Genomic DNA, 22,547 nt, shown 5'->3' with positions numbered 1-22,547 from the left:
AACATAAAACACAAAAGGAAACACACAACGCAAAAGCAAACACAAACATCAACGCAACAGAAAACACAATTCAAACGCAAACGCCAAAAAAAAAACCAGTCGAAAAAGCAATCATAAACGCTAACGCAGACGCAACACTAAAACGCAAACCTAAACGTAAACAACGCAATGCATAAACACAAACATAAACGCATAGTGATCACAGTCTAGCCCGGGTCTAATCCTAAACCATAGCTCATCGCGCAAAATCGAACCCTGCCGGGGCGCCTGCGGACTCGCAAACCGAAAGATAGAAGTAAACATAGAGGACATTTAGGAGCGGCTTCTAAACTGTTATTGATTAAAAATAATAATTAGTAAACAGTACCCTCAGTGTATAAAATAAGTAAACAGTCGTATTTAAAATACCTGTGTTTTACCTACCACATTGCACTTTATCAAACCATGCTAATTAGGGGTCATCCATTTATGACGTCCACACGCGGGGGGAGGGGGGGGGGGGGGTGTCGAAAAAAACCTGACTTTTGTGGACGCATATGGACGGGGGGGGGGGGGGGGGTCCAAAATAAAAAAAAATTGTGGACGTCATAAATGGATGACCCCTTAGATAATAGGTTTTTAAAAAATAAAAACAAACTAAAAAGTAATTGGTATAAAGGGTCGTAATTTATATATTTTTCAAACGTCAATTTAAAGCAGAGGTCTCCAAACTTTTCAGCCCGGTGGCCGAATTAACTGAAACTGCAGCTGGAGGTATTTGATGATCTTGCATGCAAATGATTCGGGGGACTCAGCTGTTGCTTCAGCCATGAAGACCTTGCACTGCTGAAAGAACGTTAAGTTGCTGGTCTGTACTTTTTTAAAAAAACATGACAAGTGATATACATGTTATGTAAGAAAGCCAGCTATTGTGTTAAGGTTCATGTCCTCATCCACACCTCTAATGAACATTAGCAATTGAGAGGTGGAACAGCTGTCCAGCAACTCATCGATTGCAATTGAAAACTGTCGAAACTTGCTTGTATTTTTCGCTATGTGAGACAACATGTTTTCACGAATGTCTGCAACACGGTGGGCAACGGTATTTACCCCGAAGCTACATTTTAAAATTGTTTTTAATTTTCTGGTCAAAGTTCTTCAGCCTTCCCCAACAAACTTTTTTTTTCGTGGACAAAAAGATCTCGGGCCGGATGAGAGAATTTCGCGGGCCGCAGTTTGGAGACCCCTGATTTAAAGGATAAAGCATGTCTTTTACAAATAAAGTATGTTTTTCACGAATATAAATACAGATAAATCACAAATATAAATGCAGAGGCACAGTGTACATTTGAGCTTTATATATATATATATATATATATATATATATATATATATACTCATAGACCTAACATTTGTTTAAAATTTGTAGTTGAGCGCCCCGAGATCCAAAGTGGCTATCTAAGCCCCAGGGATCCGATTATTGTGTTTGTGGTAGTGTGTACAAACTAGCTCCCCAACAACTAAGCCTTTTATAGTTCCGCCACTGGCACCTTGATAGTGGTTTTGTAAAAAAAAACACCGATCTACTACAGTAGTGATGTTCTGCAGTAGCAAACACACGCTGTTGCGTAAAAGAAAAAATATATATACAAGATTTGTAGTGTGAAAGATAGGCAAACGTTCAAACCACTTTCATTACTTATTTCCCTTCTTTAAATAGTGAAATATGTGTGCTCTTTAAGCACCTTTAAAAAGATTTGCACTAAACAAATTAAAAACCAATTACTTCTCTTAATCATTATTTAAAAAAAAAATAAAGAGTGACATAGTATAAAAAGGAAATTTATTTAAAACTGATAATATAAATACAAAAAATAGATAAAATAACATAGTGCGAGAAACCATTACACGTACAAAGCTTTCATGCTTCATATTCTTTTGACCGACTCATAAATTGGAAGCATTATGGCAGACATAATAATACAGAGATTTCCAAGAGAGACTAATAGCACTCACACAAATGACGTGTTGTTGAAACTTGTTTTAATTTTTATCAAAACTCGAACAAGCCCGAAATGAAAATTCTATGTTCGCATTTTCGAATTATATACGAGCCGACCCGCGGCATAGCATACGCCGCTATTTAGTTGTTGTTTTTTTTCTACTTTTCAGTTATTCATAATTTGTGAATTCGACACTACCAACACTGCCACTGAAAATAATTCTTTTAAAACACTATAAGTAGCTCGTTAAGGACGATAACCCCCTCTCCTCCCCACCCCCTCCATTAAAGTAAACTTCACTTAGTTACCCCCCCCCCCCCCTCCGTTTAAAATCGTTTCAAACTAAATTATCTGCCCCTAATAGTCGTCACTAAACCCGGCTCTGTAAACATTTAGAATGAACCACAGCTCACCAGACCATGTAGGGGTGGGGGTGGTAGGGAGCGCGTTTACAGCTTGTTTTCTAGCGTCTCCCAGAAGAGAATTTCATATATACGAGCCGACCCGCGGTGTATCATACGCCGCTATTTCGTTGTTTTTTTTTCTACTTTTCAGTAATTTATAATTTGTGAATTCGACAGTACCAATGCTGCCATTGAAAATATTTGCTTAAAAACACTACCCCCCCCCCCCCCCACGTGAAAGCAGCCTCCTCTTAGTTACCTCCTCTAAGTTTAAAATCGTTTCAAACTAAATTATCTGGCCCTACCAAACCCGTCTCTATGATTGTAAAATGTAAACAGAGTGAACACCGCTCACCAGATCATGTGGGGGTGGGGTGGGGGTGGTAGTGATAGTGATAGAGAGAAAGAGAGGGGACTGCAAGGAGGCGCTTGCAGCTTGTTTTCTAACTGATCCCAGAAGAGAATTATATATATATAGATAGATATATATAAAATTCTTTGCCGATGGTCCTTTTTTTCTAGTTCCGCCACTGGCCAGAACGTAATGTGTTACTACCTCCCTTCACTTAGTGCAAGTTGGGGGTTTGGTACTACGAGACTGATGACAGGGACAGTTGGCATTCTGACAATAGAGCGTCTTTGGTCAGTGTGGACGTCGCAGGGGTCCTTCGTCATTGTGGACTTTTGATACCCTGCTGAGCCACTGTATTTGGTCGCGGGTCAAGGCTCGGTCTACTGCCATTTGGTTATTATTATACGACATCAATTTTTTTTATCTGTCCCAAATTAAATATAAAACGTCACAAAATACCCCATAGATCTCTTCAAGTAATCTTTGATCTCTAAAGCATTTGAGCAATTTATTTGTTATCCAGTCTTTAAATGTGACAGTATTACCACAGTTAAGCATCAGGCGCTGAAAGTTGATTTCAAGACATTCCGATTTTCGGCTCGTTAGGTTCAAATGAGATGTTTATTGATTTTCTTGATTGGAATCTAATAATGCAACAGTTGACTCAATCTAACCACAAAATAGCGAACTGGATGGTAGACAGATAGCAGTCAACAAACTGAGTTTGGGTGAATCTTTTAATTTGTGTTAGCTTAGAACACAATTTAAAATAAACCGGGAGTGATCTCCCCAAAACTTTCTCGAATATCCTTATATAAAATAACGGGATGGGAACTCGGGCTATAGACATGATTTTAAATCCATTTTAAATACTTAAAGTTTTAAAAATAGAATAAAATCTCGTAGACTAAAGAATTGCACACCTAGTGAACGCCAAATAAAAAAGTGCATAATACTGCGGAATATTATTAGTACTTTAAAAATTTACATTAGTTTTTTGAGAAATCGGAAGTAGCGTAAATTAATACTTCCGGTCAACGGAAATTACTCAAAATTTAACAGAAGGTAGAGAATTAGATCTTTTACTTACATGTGAAATTTCATTTATCTATCTGAAATAGTACTCAAGTTATAGGCTTTTGAAAAATTCAAAGTAGGAAAAGTACCACTTCCGATTATCGGAAATCGCTCAAAAGTTGATACGGATCTACGATTTTGATAAAATACTTATATATGAAATTTCATCAACCTAGCTGTAACGGTACTCAAGTAATCGTGTTTATACACGGACAGACACACACACACAGACAGACACACAGACATACGGACAAGATTGCAAAATTATTTTTTTCCGTATCAGTGAGGTGTAAAACGTCTCGATTTTTTTTGCACGATTACAATACTTTCTCTATACTTCGTATATACAAGAAAGTAAAAAAAACTAAATTTGGTTAAAATATCTTTTATTAAGGCTTTTTTTTTTAATTTGACTAAAAGTATGTCACTTTACATTGCTCCCTCCCGTGTCATTTATGAGCGGCCTTAAATACTTAATGAACGTTTAATTTTTTTTTTAAAGTAGTCGTTTTTAAGGGCTAAGAAATATTATGTTACGAAAAACTTTATATTTTTTTAGACTTACGTGTTATCGAGGTGTATAGAAATGGTATACACCTGAAATCCATATTGAGTCTAGATTTTACATTACATTTATATTGTATATCAACCACTATAGTACGTATACTTTAATAAAAAAAAATAAGCTATACACGACCTTTGCTTATTGAGAGGAGCCGCTTTGGCCTACTTTCAATATCAAGAGTGGTGTGCTCTCCCCTCTAGGTTTACTCTACGTCCTGGAATATGTAATGCTAGGGCGTCTTGTGTTTACACAGTTTGTGTTTCTTAACTACATGGGCGTGCTGTATAAAGTGCAGCTAACAATAAAAGACAACTGGCTGGAATGTTAATTAGTAGTGCTTGTTGAATCTACTTAAACTTGACAAGTGTTGCGTTCAGGATACAAATAGCACACGTGTAGATGTTGGTGAGAATGTGGTTAACACAAGTAGGCCTGGATCTACATATGGAGAAAAAAAAATGATGTGTGTTTGTATTAAGTATTAGTGTTTCAAGCTTCCTCGCCTAATATATCATGTGTGTTTAAAATACATAGGGAGTATTATGATGAACCCTCCACACTTTATGGTCCTCCCCCCCACTTGACTTGACACATGAAGTGTAGACCTAGTTAAGTTAGTTCATTATATACTGGCAAGCTATCTAAAGTGCTGTGCTATCTCTCCTATAGTTATGTTACATGTGATGTATGTTGTTGCTATCTTGATGTACAGTAGTATAAATACTTGATCTAGAGTACCTCTTCACCTTATGAAATAGCAAATGTTTGATAGATGATAACTAAGGGGTGGGTAGGCCTTAGTCTTTATCCTGCAGGACAGACTTGTCATTTGGAATCTGGTTGTAAAACATTAAAAAAATTTCAATCCCATTTTCTCTTTTAGAGGTTTATCAAAGTTTGATAGACTTATTCCCAATTGAAGACTATGTCTGTGCCATTGGCAGTACTTTTAATTCTTAGCTTTTCTCAAGAATGTTATGAAAGTCACATTGTATTGACAGTAACAAGACTTAGGCACATTTATGGTATTTTTTGTTGTGCAGTATTTTCTTCATTAGCCCAATTTTATCTATACAACACTTAGTAATGATCTGTTTTTTGTTGTTATGCTAGTGAATATTTGAAATGTACTTTGTGTGGTGATGAGGGTTTATATATATATATATATATATATATATATATATATATATATATATATATATATATATATATATATATATATATATATATATATATATATATATATATATATATATATATATGTAATATGTGCGTGTGTATTAAGGGGATTGACCCTTTTAATGTGAACTATGACAGACCCTCCAGTGGGAAATTTCATATATAACAAGTGACACAGCACAAGGTTTATTCACAATCAATTTACTCCTAATCCTAACTGAACTGTCCTACACATTACTTCTACTAAACTTTCTATTACTACAACAATTTACTCCTCAACTATAACCTAACAAATCCATGCTCCAAGTGCAGCTACACTAAGCTTTACCAACCAGCTGACTTTCACAAGTGACAAGACAGTTTGCATGTAACTGGCCTGGCTCTTTGATTGGTTCTATCTGCTCTCAACTGCTTGACCAATTTCTAAATGTAACCTGGTTTGTGTCATCACACTTAGGTCTATTTTTTCATAGTCTAAACTAGTGGTATGATTTATATTTGCCAACATCAAAGAATAGTCAAACAAAAATAGCCTGATTGTCATTCTTGCAGATGATGTTAAATTGAGGTGTTAAATGGATTTTGTTCAGATTAAATATAAACTTCATTGGCTGTACCATTTGTGTGTGGATTCAGGGATGCATGATCATGATTCAAAAGCTGGATTATATGGATAAAAACCTTTGGACTTTTGCATTCACATACCCTAACCTTCATATTTTGTAATAATGATAATAAAAGTTTTTTTTTTAAAATGTATCTTTATTTTAAAAATTCTTTTTTTACCACTTAACGTTTTAACCAGAATTAGTTTGTTTTGGCCACAGATGATTTCTACAGATTACATTTATTGTAATCAGTGATCATTACCCATGTGGGTAAACAATTAACTTTTAATGTGAAGTGATTTAACTTGTTTTCAACAGTTGTTGCGTTTTTTTAAAATTGTGTTTTTTATTTAATGGCCTTTTTGCCTTATTTTTTGTGCTACATTATAGGTAATGCTTTTTTTAATTCATCAAAATTTTATCTAAATTCAAATTTACACTCTCATTTTTAATATACTTTAATATTTATTTTCACAGCTCTGAAGATGACAGTTCAGCTATTCCAGACAAAGGAGATGCTACTCCAGTACAAACAACAGGAGTAACAATCCCTGCCACAACTTCTGCTACTTTAGACAAACTGTCCAGTGCAGCTCCATTTGACCTACAGAGAAGCAGAGGACGAGATAGATTAAAAAAAGGGCAAAAGAAATTTGGACAAAAAAAATTTGAAAAGTGAGTTACTGGCTCAATATTATCTGAAAATATTTATAAAATATTTATGTTTAGTTTAGCATTAATTAAATATTAAATCAATTTTTTAAAAAGGAATGGCTCCTTTGGACGCCACGGTACTACAACTTCAAGTAGAAGTTTGGAAGCTGCCAGATCACAGTCAGAAGCTGCAGCAGCTGCTGCTGCAGCTTCAACAAATTCTACAACACCCTCGATTGCTTCTAGTGCCGGATTAAACAGCACTAGTGGCAGCACTGCTGGACTAAACCCAATTATTGTCAGTGATACAAAAGACATCAGCAGTAACAGGGAGATTAAAGAAAATATTAGAGACTCAGCACTATCCAGACCACATTCAGTTGCTTCTCCCAGCAGTCGGCACAGTGGACTTAAGAAATCACTGTCTCAGTCAAGGTCAGCTAGTCCTAGTCGGTCGCGCTCAAGAGGATCCAAGTCAAGCAGCAGTAGGAGTGATTCATCAGGCACTAGCAGATCTACCTCACCACACAGAAGGTAAGTTATTGATAACAACCTACATGTTTACAAGCAGTTACTAAGGCTTATGGTTAGTACTCATCTAATTTAAATAGTTAGTACTCATCTAATTTAAACTCACTTTAGTGAACAGAACTGTGTTTTCTTTATTGATCATTACTTTTTCAATGGTAATTATTGAATAACAAATTTTGAGAATGTACACTTTCTTTTACAGTACTGCATTCTGTTGCAGTAATTCTCTATTAAATACCCCTATTGACCCTCCAAAGCTTCACACCCTGTAATATGGGGAAAAAATCCAGTCATAACCATTGGCTCTTTCTGAAGTGTTTCTATCTGTGAACCACTGATTATTTTAAACACATTTCTCAATACTTCCTTAGTTTTATGAAAAACAATTTCCTGGATGGTTAATTGTGTAATTAGTTGAGCAAAATTATTGTCTAGTGAAAAGTGGTGCATTGTTTGTTCATCTTAAATGTTAAACATTCAGGCCTTTTCTTGTTTTGTATGAGTTTTTTTAACCATTTCTCATAGGCAGAGAATTCAAAATTCTTACCACTGCTGTTATTTTGATAGCTTAAAATTTTTCATGACATGTTTGAAATTTATTTCCTGTTAAACTCTTTAGTTTTATTACATCTTTAAAAAAGGTTACATTTATGTCAGAGCACTTAAAATGTTTTTCAATTTAAAATTCATACATTTTAAAACATCTTTATAGGCTTAATTTATTTGCTTCTAACATAAGCAGTTACACAAGTTCAACTGCGAGGCCACAATCAATGGTGGGAGCATCAAGACTTGTTAGCAGTGAAGTTAAAGAAGCTAAAAAAGATGAAAATGATGGAGAGAGACGGCCACTAGGGATATGTGTAACTGGACTTCCTATGAGATCTACAGGTAGAATATATTTTCAGTGAAGGGTATTATTTATAAAATTTATTACGGTTTTCATTGGTTTTCTACTTAAAGAGGAATATCAGTTTACAAATAGATATAATAAATTATTGCTTTGTCACAGATTCCAGCCTAAGAGATGGTTTATATCATGAATATAAAAAGCATGGAAAGGTAACCACAGTCCAAATATGTGTTGATGGAGACAGCAGATGTGCTATTGTCAGTTTTAGAAAGTAAGCTTTTTGGTACTAATTTAAATATAATTTTAATAAAAGTTTGTTAGTTACAAAATTTTTAAAAATTATGTCAAAGAATGTACACATAAAGAATAAAATTTGCTGATTTAGACCTGAAGATGCCAGTAAAGCTCTTGAAGCCTCACAAGGAAAAATCTTCTTTGGAGCTAAGATTAAAGTAACATCACATGAAGGTGTTGGTAAGTTGCTCAAGAAATACTTAATTTTATATCCTAAAGCAGTAATCTATAAGTAAATGCCAAAAACTATGAGAAACCTGTATGTCATCAAAACTAAATTGTTTTAATTTTTCATAGTTGCTTGGTGTGCTAAATAATAATTTTAAATTTTTTTTTTATTTACAGAAGTAGATGATGCTGATGTCACAAATGACAATGATAGTTTAGATGAATATCATGTCAAATCTACACGCACACTTTTTGTTGGCAACCTAGAGAAAGAAACCACAACTCAAGATCTCATTGAAAAATTCAAAGCATTTGGAGAAATTATTGTAAGTACATTATTTTATCATTAAAAATGATTTTTTAAATTTTAATCAGCTTTTATTATTTCTAATAATAAATAATATAGTTAATTAAATAAATAATCAGTAGTCTTGTATCTCATGTAGTAAATGTATCTGCAACAGAAAAGGGCAAAATCGTGAACAAATATTTTTCCTAGCATTTCACTTTTAGTCTATTTATACAACATCAAATAACTCTTCCCTCCCAAAATGTTCAGAAATTTATAATTTTGTTGACATTGTACAGGATGTTGACATCAAAAGACAAGGAGCAACAACTGCATTTGCATTTGTCCAGTATGTTGATATAACTAGTGTTGTAGGAGCATTGAGGGCCATGGAAGGAGAGCACATTGGCATTAACAAAATAAAGGTATAAAATTGCGATTTCTCACCATTTATGTTGGGAGTGTTAAGCTAAGACTCAGACATTTTTTTCTGGAATAAAAATTAATGGTTTAAAAATTGCTTTTCTCTATGAAAGCTTGGCTTTGGAAAAAGCATGCCAACATGCTGTGTGTGGGTAGATAACCTCCCTGCTGATATAACAAACCGCACTTTGAGAAGTTCAATGACAAGATATGGAGAAATTACCTACTGCCTGGTGGATAAGAATCGCAACAAAGGTCTTATTTACTTCAATTCTTATGATGATGCCCAACACTGTGTCACAGACATCAAAATGCGCCCACATTTTATGAAGAAAAAACTTCAGGTGAGAATATTGTAAAGCATGTGATAAATCTTATATATTAAAAGGTTTGAACTGTTTAGTTTTTAAAGATTAAGATTAAGCCACCTGCATTTTGTTTTTTTAGATTGACTTTGCCAGCAGAGAATGTCAAACAAATTTTTTGGATCGAATGGAAGAATCTGGTTTGCTTAGAGCTAATGAAAGACCAGATGAGAGCAGAGTCCATAATAAATTCAGACAACAGCGGAGTTTTGATGGGTTTACAGAAGAAGCGTAAGTTAAGAATTTTGAAAATTTCCACTAAGTGGAATTAAAAGATACTTTGAGAAAACTATTGAGTAATTTTTGTAAGTGTGAGTAGGTTGACTGGCTACTAGAGCTTTCAACACCATGTATTTGTATTACAGTAGTCCTTCATCATTTTCATGTAACTCCAGAACTACTGCCAGTTTCTCTGCCCGTAGTAATGGCCGCAGCAGTAGACGAGGAAGACCATTTGTTGAATCAGGGTTCACAGATGAAGCACATACTACACCAAGGCGATCTCGGTATGTTAATTCCTATTGTGAAGAAAATAAATACAATGTAAACACAATTTTTTCAGCTTTGAAAAGAATCTTTAGTCAGAAAGTGACCTCTAATTCCTTGGAAATTTTTAAGTAAACATAAAATTTAAAATTACTCTACCTTTAAATTTCAGAAGGCCAGATGAATTCAGCAATCCTTCAAGTTCCTACTATTCCAGCAAAGGCAGTGGAGAGGATTATGATGCAGTACTTCGAGAATACGGTCACAGCCAGCGTGAACGCAGAGAAAGAGATCTCAGTCCTCGTCATTCATCAGCTGATCGACGTGTTGACGGCCAGTCCCGTAGAAGCTCACGGGATCGTTCATTAGACAGATACGAAGAAAGATCCAAAGACATTTTCAACAATCGAGATGCCAGTCCAAGCAGTGACCACAACTCCTATCATTCTGATACCCGTTATAGATCATCACGAGATGATAAATATTCCACTCGGGATAGATATGAAGATAGAAAATCTGAAGACAAGGACTTCGATCGCCAGAGTAGACCTAGTCGGGCAGCCTCCCCGTTTTTACAGAACCATACCAGCTTACATTCACATTCACCAGATTACAACAGACGAGGTGGTTCTCGCTCCCAGTCTCCTCCCACTCCACTTCAAGAAGAATCTGCTCCAAGATATTTTTCTGATGACTACAAACGGTCTGTGGTCCCAGATGAGGATTATGATTACTTACCTTCTAAACGAAGAGATTCTGATGATGTTATTAAAACTAAAAACTGGTCACTTTTGCCTTCTACAAAGCTTGGTGCAGAAGTGGCAAAAACTGTTGAAAAGTCCAGAAAACGAACTCATGAAGAGTCTGGTCTTTCAGAAGCATCTAAGCTAGATGCTAAGCTGCTAAGGAAGCTAGAAAAATCCTCCACAACCTCTGATGAGAAATTGAAAAGCTTGAACAGAAGTTTAGGAGGGTCAAAGAGCAGAGTTGTAAAAGGGTTAGATCATGCTGGCAGTCCAGGCTCATCTGGTAGTCATGGTGACTCAGAAAATGGGTCTGTGAGTGAAGGTGACTTGCACCACTTGCATCAGGAGAAGAAGCAGCTTCTGCTTGCACTTCAAGGACTGGATGAAGAAGTAGTTGACACCAGTGAACCTGAATCTCTACGTTCTATAGCTAAAATCAGATCGTCTGTGGCCGTAAAAAATGCTTTGAGGGTTTCTGGAAGAATTCATGAGGACAAGAAAAGTGAGGACACTTTGAAAAATGAAGCCCATCGTAAACTTGGGGATAAACCGAGGCGTTTGGATATTAAACGAGAGAATAGAAATAATATAAATGATGATTTCAGTTGTACTCGTGAAGAGAAAGGGCTTTTGGGGGATAAGGAAGAATCTGCTGGTGGCCATAGTGATTCTGATCTTGACATAGACTTGAGGAATAAGAAGAGAAGGACTGATACACGAAGAGATAGTGACTCATTAAAGAACAAGGGTTTCCATAGGCATGAAAGTGTTGAGAGTGAAGATGATGAGCAGAACACTAGGTTATACAACCCTCCACTGGATAGAAGAGCCTCTTGTGATAACAGAACCAATTCTCTGAGCTCTAAATTTTATGAGAACAAACTGCTAGGTGTATCCTCCCCTTGTGATAATGGTGATCCCTTCAAAGGTGGATTAAGTGATAAAGATAATTCTGTGATAAAGAATCGCTACCGTAACTTTCCTAACAAAGATTGGAACTCAGAATCTCCTGAGCACGATGCAGGACCATTGGGGGATTTCAGTCCAGTGTATAGTGAAAACACCAGAGATTCAGTCAATTCTGGAAGTTTAACGGAAAAAAGATCTCCCCCTACGTGGCAGCATTCACTGCCATCTTCACCAATGGATAATGTTGATTCAGACAATGACTATTCAAACATTGTTCCAGACATTGTTCCTGATGATTCATTCTCGGATGACAGTCTTGGCGATCCACATATAGCTGCTGGAGAGGCTTCCATGGAGGAGCGCATTCGTGCACTTGATGAAATGATTAGCAGACAACCAAATAATAAAATTGCAGATCCCTCACTTTTTTTCCCATACACATCCACACGGAACACTAACAATAATGAAAACACTGCAGATTATCCTAAAAAGTACAGAACTCGTAAACGTTTTGATTTGGAGGGTGGGAACGGGAGTGTGCGGACAGACAGTAAGCCTGAACCATCTGTGATCATGCACAAAGTGTTGTCCAAAACTAGTATTCTTGATCAGGATTTTAAAAGGCTGGAGCAGATAAAAGAAATCTATGAACCTAGTAGGGGGAAAGAAGTTATTTTGGATATACCATCTAGTAAACTGTTAGAACCAGGTGTCAAACCATATTTATTTTCTTTGTCACATCCAGTGACCACATCATCATCCATGCTTCAGCCAACCATCACAACATCCTTGGCTAGCTCAGCTTCATTAACTGCTCCAATCAGCACAAGTGTTCTCACAACATCCATCGTGAGTGCACCTATCACAACCAGCTCAATTTCTGTTTCACCCAAAGATGCAGCAGTGGATAATTTACTCAAGGCTGCATCGGAATCCACTGAAATATTGTCGAATAAACATTCTACTTGCACAAATTTATTGACGTTAAAGCAGGATGTATTGCATTCATTTTCATCAGCTAAACCTGTGTTGACATCTCACAATAACAATTCTCTATCATCCAAATCAATTTTTTCCACAACATCTGTGTGTTCATCAGCTCCAGTGTCAGACACTAATTTATTACCTTCCCAGACAATCACCAAATCCTCGTCACATTCTCTCCTCCCGTTATCCCAACAGCCTGTTTCATCCTCTGTATCATGTTCCTCAACCAACTCTCACCCCAAATCAAATTTGCAGCAAAATGTAACATTGCCAGTCACATGCCCGTCATCCACAAAATCACCTGCTGGGGCCCCTGTGGCGGCTCCATTCACTCAGGGACCAGATAAATCACAGCTTACACCAACTGTTGGCCAAGAAGCGCCCCGTCTCTGCTCACCTTCCTTTACTCCAGAAAACTCTAGGACAAGCTCCCACCTGCCAGGGAGTCCAAGAGTTAATGTTGAAAGCAAAGAAACCAATGACCAACTTGTACCTAACAACAAACCTGACTTGACCATTAGTGTCTCGGGTAGCACCAACTTTACTGACGAATCGTCCAAAAGCCAGACATGTTCCAAAAGTGATATCACACCCGATATTGAGTCTCCAGTTTCTGTGAAATCAGAAACCTCAAGTAACTCTTCAGTTCCACTGTCTTCCCTTGATAATAAAAACAGTTCAGCTTTAGAAGAGAAAAGTCTTTTGATCAGTCTTACTGCCAATAATCAGTCATCTAACAATGAACTGCTGGCACAGAAATCTCTTGTTGCTCTAACTCTAGAAAACATGAGCTCAGGAATTAATAAGCTCAGCCCAGTTACCACAATGGATACTGAAGGCGCCATGGACTTAGGTACAGAAACTTCCAGTCTGATAAAAGGTAGTGGAAGAAATGATGCTGCTGATTTCTTGTCTTCTAGGAAACCTGAACTACCAGCTCATGTCACAACACACACTGTTCTCAGTGTCAACAGCAAAGAAGGTTCTGATAAAAAGGAAATCCTGAACCCCCTTGATATCTCCAGCAGTGTGAGAAAAGGTGTTTCATCCTCCATGCCAGAGCTGGACACTCCCCTGCTCAAACCATCACTACCTACCAATGTTACTGCTGCCTCATCCTCATCCACATCAAGGTCAACCTCAGATAGAAATGACAAGAAACCTGGGAAATCCAATTCCCACATCCACTCTAAAAGTCCAGCTAAAGCAGAAGCTCTCTTTGCCCCTGATATGAAGGTGGAACAGCCAGCAAAGCCCAGTGAGAAAACAGATGGCAAGCTGAGCAAAGATTCTCACAAGACATCTAATGTAAGTAAGTCATCTAGTAGTAGTAATGACAGGAAGGTTGCTTCAAAAACTTCATCCAAAGACAGCCATGAAACCAAAGATTCTGGAACTAAAGAGCAAGACAAAGCTGAAAAGAAGTCAGAAACTGTTTCTAAAGGCTCTACACATGAATCTAAAAGTAAAGAAAGTGATAAAAATAAGGTAAAGGACAAGAAAGATAATAAAGAGGGAGAAAAAGTAAAGCAAAAAGAAAAAGATGATAGTAAGAAAAAAGAAGAAAAGAAAGTATCAGACAAAAAGGAAGAAAAGAAATCTTTCTCTATTAAAGAAGATAAAAAGTCAGACTCAAAGATGGATGAGAAAAAGGATAAAAGTAATGAGAAAGACAAGTCTAGGGAAAGTAGTAAGCAAAATATTTTGAAAAAAGTGAAACAAGAAGTTGATCCAACTAAAAAGGACAAGAAACAAAAACCTAAGGAGTCTTCAGGGAAAGAGAAGGTGTCAGAGAAGAAAGCTGTTCCCAATTTAGCTAAACAATCCAATCCACCCAGAGAGAAAGTTGAAACTAAAGATTCAAAGTTGACCAAAAGTGATTCCAAGGAGTCAACATCCAAAGATTCAACCAAGTCTGAACAGCTGTCTAAAACTGATCAAAAAGCCCCATCAAAGCCAGACAAACACAAAACTGGTGAGGCAAAGTCACTGTCTAGGACCTCCTCTGAAACAAAGCCAGACACTAAAGACAGTTCATCTGCTAGTCTGAGTAAAAAACCTACTTCTGATGCTGGCAAAATTAAAAAAGAGGGTGAAAAGGATTCAACAAAGCAGTCCTCAATCAAGCAAGATAAATCACTCAAGCATAAATCAAAAGAAGAGGACAGACAAAAAGAAAAACAGAAAATTCGAGAAGAAAAAGAAAAACAAAGAGAGGATAAACTAAAGGAAGAAAAGGAAAAACAAAAAGAAGAAATGGAAAAACGAAAAGAAGAAAAGGAAAAACAAAAAGAAGAAAAAGAAAAATTAAAGGAAGAAAAGGAAAAATTGAGGGAGGAAAGAGAAAAACAAAGAGAAGAAAAGGAGAAAGAAGAAAGGGAACAAAAAGAAAGAGAAGAAAAAGAAAGGCAAAAGGAAAGAGAAGAAAAAGAAAGAAAAGAAAGGGAAGAACAGGAAAGGAAAGAACAGGAAAGGAAAGAAAGAGAAGAGAAAGAGCGATTAAGGAAAGAAAAAGAAGAAAAGGAGCGTCAGAAAGAGAGGGAAAGGGAAGAAAGGGAAAGAAAAGAAGAAAAATTAAGGAAGGAGAGAGAAGAAAAAGAACTACAGAAGCAAAAAGAAAGGGATGCACAAAAAGAGAAAGAAAAATTAGAAAAAGAAAGAAAAGAGAAAGAAGAGAAGGAAAGACTTAAAGAAAAGGAAGAGAAAGAAAAACAAAAGGAAGACCTTGAAAAAGCAGAAAAAGACAAACAAAAAGAAAGAGAGAGAAAGGAGAAAGAACGGAAAGAAAAAGAGAAAAGGGAAAAGAGAGAGAAAGAAAAGAAAGCTAAAGAAGAAAAACTGAAGAAAGAAAAAGAAGAAAAGGCAAAAAAGGAAAAAGAGGAAAAGTCTAAACGTGAAGAAAAGGAAAAGGCAAAGAAAGAAAAGGCTGAGAAAAAAGAGAAAGAAAAACAGAAAAATGATAAGGATGAAGACGATGATGATGATGAAAAGGATAAGGAAAGAAAAAAGCCACCTCCAAAAAAGCCCAAACGAAATGAACTTGCAGTTTTACTTGATAGCAATGACAGATTTCAAATGACATTTACTTCAATGTATGATCGTGTCAAAACTCAAAGGAATAGAGAACCTGAAATGCAGCACAAATCTGAGCCTGCACCTAAATCTTCCTTTGATAAATTCAAACAAAACCGCAAGAAGAATGGAAGTAAAGCAAAGTCCTCATTGTATTCTTTTGGAAGTACTTCAGAATTAAGTGATGACAGTGACCTCTCTCTGTCAGAGTCTAGTCAGAAAGCTGATTCTGTTAAAGATTCAAAACCCAAAAAAACAAATCAGATAAAGAAAAGACCGCATGTTTCCTCTTCATCATCATCATCATCTTGTGAGGAAGACGATGTCGCCCTTCTCACTGCTTCAAAACTCAAAAGCAAGAAGCTCAGTGATATTTTCTCTTCTGATTCTGAAGAGGACAATTTCCAACCACCCTCCAAATCTAAAACCTCCAAGTCTAAGACAAAGCCTGCTCCAAAACGCAGGAAAACCAGAGATGATTCTACCGATTCTATGGCTTCTAGGGATGAGTTTGTCAAGCCGCATGCTATCAGTGGAACTCATGATCTTGACAGCTTGGATGATATTGATATGTCAGATGAAGAAGACATTCCTAAAAAATCCAAGAAAAAATCCACAAAGTTAGTAAAAAAGGCAGAACATGAAAAAAGAGACTCATCTGTTGAGTCTGTGTCTAAAAAACCTGTCAAAAAGGAACGCGAGTCCTCTGTGGAATCTGTTTCTAAAAAGTCAGTCAAATCTGAAAAGGAAAGTACTCCAATAAAAAAGTTGAAGCCAGATTCCAAGAAAACCACTAAGCATGAAGGAAGCACAGAGGCCAAATCAGCTGTTAAAGATACTGTAAAAGCTGGTGCTGAAGATAAAAAGAAAGGAAAGATTTCTATTGATAAAGAGAAAAAAAAAGATTTGGTGAACAAGAAAGAAACTAGTAAGAAAGATACCGATAACAAGAAAATAGTAGAAAGTCGAAAAGAAATAGATAATAAAAAAGAGCATGAAAGTACCAAAAAAGATAGTGACAACAAGAAAGAAGTTGACAAAAAGGATGCTGAAATTAAAAAGGAAACAGACAGGAAAGAAATTGAGAGTAAAAAGGATTCAAGCAAAAAAGAATTGGATGTAAAAAAGGAATCAGAATTTAAAAGAGAGCCAGAGAGTAAAAAAGATTCAGATAGAAAGGACCTGGAAGCAGACAAAGTGAAATCCAAAGAGAAAGTAATAGATGATGTGGCCAAAAAACATGCAGAGGAAAGAAAGAAGAAAAAAGACAAAGATGATGGTCCTGTGAAGAAAAAGAAGAAAAAGAAGTATGATCCCAAAGAGGAAGAAGAAAAAGTAAATTCTTTAATAACCAAAGTCTACGATAAAGCACTAGAAAAAGAAAAGAAACAGAAAAAACAAAAGATCAACTTGCTGGACAGTGACAGTGATCTAGGCCTCTCTGATGTTGGTTTAACTGTGGCTGATGAAGTCATGCCATTGAAAGATAAACTTGAGCTTGAAATTCATAAACCAAAAGAAAAGAAAAAAGAAAGCAGCAAAGAAAAGGACATTACCCATAAAGAAATTGTTGTAGAAAAGGACAGTTCCAAAGATTCCAAACATTCAACCAAAGAATCCAAAGTACCTAGTGACACATTGAAGAAAGCTGAATTTAAGAGGAAAGAGGAAAAAGAAATGCTTCATGAAATACTCCCTGAAAAGGCTATAGACTCCCATAAGAGGGATAAGGTAGAAAAGAAAGACAAGACAGAGCTAATCACTGAAATAAAACCTGTGTCTGAAATAAAAGCAGAGAATATCCTAGACGAAGTTCACAGTAAACCTCCAAAGAAAAAGAAGAAAAAGAAAGAACATGAGAAAGACTCTGAAAGGGAAAAAGAGAAGTCTAGTAAATCTTCAAAGAAGGAACACAAAGCAGATTCTGAGAAAAAAGGTGTTGATGGTGAGAAAAAATCTAGCTCTTCTTGTGAGGAAAACAGCATTGGCTCCTCCCAAGTAGTTGATGAGTTTGTGAGCTTTTGGGGTCACCCTAAACCCATTTTAATTCCTAAAAGATTGAAGGATACCACAAAAACGGATGATGAAAAATCAAAGGGTAAAGACAGTGAAGCTAAAGCTGATGGTGACAAGCCAGAAACTAAAGTCAAAGAGATCTCAGATGTGAAAGAGGAAAAGATGAGTACTGAAACAAAAGAAGAACTGTCTACTGCTGATAAGCTGCCCAAGCTGGAACCAGAGATGAGTGATGAAGTTGTTGTCCCAATATCTGAAGCAGAAACCACAGTAGTGACTGAGCATGTACAAAACTCCTTTAGTGATTCCTTTGCTCAGCTTGTAGGTTCTGGACATTCTGATGAACACCCACCTGCTTCAAATGATGGTATTTCTGACCTTCCTGATGAGACCACCATTGGTTCTTCTGTTGAAATCCATGATGATGATGATTACCCTTTATTAGTCATTGATGAGGTCTCTGAAACTGTATCAGATGAGAAGAAAAAGATGACAAAAAAGGAGAAAAGGCTGCTCAAACAGCAGCAAGATAAAAAGCTACTCAAGCAACAGCTAGAAAAGGAGAGAAGCAATCGCATGGATGAAGTTATTGCTTTTGTTGCCAATGCTGGAACCAGTGATGATGAAGAGGTAACATCATGCAACCCTGTCCTCGTGATAGACTCTGTAAGCAATGACCAAGAACTTGACCTTTCAGATGTCATCAACCAGGAGCTCAAGTATGACAACAAACTGTCCAATGATTCTGAAAAACAGTTGGTTATTTCAGACATTGTGTTTACTGACAAGGAGAAGAAAAAAGCAAACAGTGAATCAGTCTCTGCTTTTAGTTGCATAAGCAAAGAGAAGAGGGATATAAAACCATTGTTTAGTCCATCACCAAAAACAGAATCTGATGAAATCAAATCCAGTCACATCAGTGCCATCCTTGATGACTCTAAGAAAGATGATGACCCATTCAAGGCTATTGCTGGAATCTTGGATGTCTCAGAGCACCATTCACCTGAGCCACCAAAACTCACTGAAGAGGAGTTAAAAAGAAAAGAAGAGGAGGAAAGAAAAATTGCTGAAGAGGAAAAAAGGAAAGCTGAAGAAGAAAGAAAAATTGCTGAGGAAGAAAAACGTAAAGCAGAAGAGGAAAGAAAGAGAAAAGAGGAGGAAGAAAAAGCCAGACAAGAGAAGGAAGCATCAGATGAGGCAGCCAGAGCAGTGGAGTCACTGTTAGTGTTTCAGAGTGTGTATGAAGCACCCATTGATTTAGATGATGATATTCCTGCAATATCCCCTCCAGAAAGAGAAACCCCATCAGAATCAAATTTATTACCTCCAACAGAAACTATTGTATTATCACCAACAAAAGAGAAATCAGAAGCTGTCTCCATGTTTTCAGACACAATTCCAGAAAAGCTTACAGCAAATCTAGATGACAAGCTGCTAGAAAATAAATCCCTTGAAAAGGGGGAACAGGGAGAAAACAAGCTTGATGCCTTTAGTTTTTTCACCACGCCACACCAGGCACCTGGGTTTACATCTCCCAGGAGAAACTCAGTTGGCATCTCAAAAGATAAAACCCCTGAACCCATAACTTTGCCATCTCCACAAAGACAAATTGCACAATCGCCACAGATACCATCCCCTCAAAGACAGATGCAGTCGCCACAAAGGCAAATGCAATCTCCACAAAGGCAGATGCAGTCACCGCAACACATTCAGTCACCTCAGAGGCACTTGCAGTCACCCCAACATCCAGTGCAATCCCCACTCAGACCCATGCAGTCGCCACAAATTGGACTACCATCACCACTTCAGTCACCACAGCGATCACCATTTTTTAACAAAGATTCCAAAATGGATAGAAGTCTGATGTCTCCAAATAGAGATGGGTTGTTTGTTGCCCAGGATATAGAGAGCCCAGCACAGCAACCCCATAGGAGACCATCTGGAGGTATACCTGTCCTTCAAGAGCAGACACATGATACATTATCTTCCTCTCGCAGAAAATCCCAAGAATTTCCCCAAGAACATAACTTTCATTCGCCACGTAGAAATACTATAACGACTTTAGAAGAGCCAGCCCATTTAGAACATAGGTTTGCATCCCACCAGGGACCAAGTGTTATATACTCTAAAGAACGCCCATTGCCACAGTCTTCATTGCCTCCTCCTGTTTCGATTTCTCTTGACAATGCCCCACATGATAAAAACTTCCAGACTCCAGTGCGCAGTTTAACTATACCATCGCATCAGGAAAATATGCTGTTATCACCAAAGAAAATTTCACCTGGAGCTCCATTTAAAGATCTTGCATCTGATGCAGTTTTATTTCAACCATCAATTAACAAAGGCCCACTTCAGGATCAGTTATTTCCATCTCCAAAAGTTTTGCATGATCAAGTTTATGGCCACCAGAAACCTCCAATTCAGGACCAACTGTTCCTTGTGGGGAAAGGACCTGTGCATGATATTTTCAAGTCTGGATCAGCTGAACAGCAACCTTTCTTTGGAAAAGGGCTTGGTCCAGAGAAACCATCAATTGCTGCAGCTAACCAACTTTTTGCCTTTCCAAAAGGTATACAACAAGAGCCAATGTTCCCTCAGTCTAAAGCTGTGTCACTTGCACATGATAGAATTGAAAGAGAGCCTATGTTTTCACCCAAAGGACCCTTGGAAAGTTCTTACTACCCTCCAGAACAAAACATTGACTTTTTGTTAAATTCTCCCCCTAGAAATCCTGACTACTTAAATTACAATCACAATTCTGAAATGCCCAAATCTGGCATAACCAAACCAGTGGAATCTCATGAGGCTTATAACAAAGATCCGTTATTTATTGCTGTGGAGAATTCCAGATCTGCTGATAGAGATATACCACAGCCCAGAAGAGTTGAAGGATTCCCAGCTTCATTTTATCAGGAACCAGTACCTGTAGCACAATCTAAAGTATTTCCTCCTGACAGCTTACAGCAAAGTGAAGAAGACAAGAAGGGCACCAGGAAGAGAAAGAGGAATAACAAAAAGGCAACAAAAGAAGACAGAGCTGCTGTCTTGGCTGAACAGGCTATTGAGGAAAGTGTCCAGGCTAATGTTGAAACCATCCACAAAATCCTCAATGCTAAAAAATCTGTGGATGCTTATGACTTTGAAGCTCATGCAGGGCAAGAACAGCTAGGAAGGCCCAATGTTTCAGTGGCAGAAACTCACCCATTTGGAGAAGAAATTAGGCAGGTGAAAACTCGTGGAGATAAAGGAAGAGGTAGAGGAAATGGTAGCAGAAGAGGAAGAAGAGGGAGAGGTGCTTTATCATCAGTTCATGAAACCCATGATTCTGTACAAAGGCATGATACATATTCACATCAACAGAATTCCTCCCTGCCTCCCTCTGCACACTTCCCAATACAAAGCCCTGAACAATCCCAGCCAAAGCATCCTTATCTTCCATATCCTTTTTCATCACCACAGCAACATTCACCATTTAATCGGCAAAATTCTCAACCAAATATTAACCATCAGGTGACACCCTATTTCTCACCATCTCAACCTTCATCAGTTTCTGACAATAGTGGATCTAATTTGTCTGTGGGTGATTGGCATCACAAGTCAATTCCTCATCATCCTGAATCACAGCCACACCAGCAGTTATTCCCACAATCACTTCAGCAACCCCCAATACAACAAATTAAGCCACCGCCAAAGAGTGATGTATCTAGTCCAGAGCCCAGCAAACTAGATTTGGATTCTTCATTTGGCGAGTCGGACTTGGTAATCAACCTGGATGACCAGCCATCCAGCATTGAAGGAAAAGAAAACCAATACAGTTTAAGTGATGGTGAGGTTCCCTCCCCAGCCACCCCCAAGAACCAAAGGTCAACCAGAGCAAGGAAGCAACCTAACTACAAAGCTATAGCATCTGGAAATGTACCTGCCCAGCCCCAGCCACGCACAGCTAGATCTGGCGGCTCACCTAGAGGCAGGGGTTCAGGAGCACAGTCACCAAAAAATAGTATGTCACCTAGGACGCGCAGCTCTGAAAATGTTTCTGCTTCTCCTGTTGTCAAGTTAGAGAAACTAGAAGTAACTCGCACTACCAGGAGTAAAAAAGAATCTGCTGGTAACAGAAGCATCAAAGATGACACCAATGAAGAGGTTGGCCCAAACACTAGTTTTGAGGAATGGAAAGCTAAAAAAGGAGATGAAAGCAAAGCAGTATCTAAAGAAAATATTTATGAATTTGTGGACAATGAACAAGATCGTGTTGAACCCAGTTTGAGAACAACACGAGGCAGAAAGAAACGTGGATCTGATGCCCAGGAAGCTCAGTCTCAGTATGTGGATTACACTCTGAATTCTCCCACATCTTCCTCAAACTCAAGTGCTTTGCCAGAGTCTAAACCAGGAAATGATCAGCCAATGTTTGAACCCAGATTGGAGGAGGGTAACAAAACTACTCCTCTTAGTCATGTTGATGCTGTCATTGATGCTGTGTCTAAAGGCAAATTTGGGTCAGGTGATGAAGACACAACCCTTGACATTCCAGTCTCAGTCCCTTCAGATCCAGGTAATTTGATATTTTATTTTGTATCATTCGAC

The 22,547-nt window shown here is 37.5% G+C and overlaps 1 protein-coding gene across 3 annotated transcripts in view; it reads left to right on the top strand.

The window, feature by feature from the left end:
* Nucleotides 1-22,547, top strand: part of LOC131942822 (uncharacterized) — a 47,406-nt gene that overhangs the window by 17,568 nt on the left and 7,291 nt on the right. Inside the window, exons 3-13 of one of the 3 annotated variants that reach the window (XM_059302761.1) lie at nt 6,645-6,842; nt 6,936-7,355; nt 8,095-8,243; nt 8,365-8,476; nt 8,591-8,679; nt 8,845-8,993; nt 9,256-9,381; nt 9,493-9,723; nt 9,827-9,975; nt 10,110-10,250; nt 10,403-22,515. In XM_059302761.1, coding sequence (XP_059158744.1) covers nt 6,645-6,842; nt 6,936-7,355; nt 8,095-8,243; nt 8,365-8,476; nt 8,591-8,679; nt 8,845-8,993; nt 9,256-9,381; nt 9,493-9,723; nt 9,827-9,975; nt 10,110-10,250; nt 10,403-22,515 — 13,877 coding nt within the window. Of the gene's footprint in view, nt 1-6,644; nt 6,843-6,935; nt 7,356-8,091; nt 8,244-8,364; nt 8,477-8,590; nt 8,680-8,844; nt 8,994-9,255; nt 9,382-9,492; nt 9,724-9,826; nt 9,976-10,109; nt 10,251-10,402; nt 22,516-22,547 lie in introns of all 3 variants that reach the window. The other 2 variants (XM_059302762.1, XM_059302760.1) reach the window with 2 other exon arrangements.

This window comes from Physella acuta, unplaced genomic scaffold (assembly GCF_028476545.2).
Source record: "Physella acuta isolate Inbredline_101_S28 unplaced genomic scaffold, ASM2847654v3 ptg000428l, whole genome shotgun sequence".
NCBI classification, from domain to species: Eukaryota; Metazoa; Mollusca; class Gastropoda; family Physidae; genus Physella; species Physella acuta.
The sequence above is the reverse complement of the archived record's forward strand: the minus strand, read 5'-3'. Positions and strand labels throughout refer to the sequence as shown.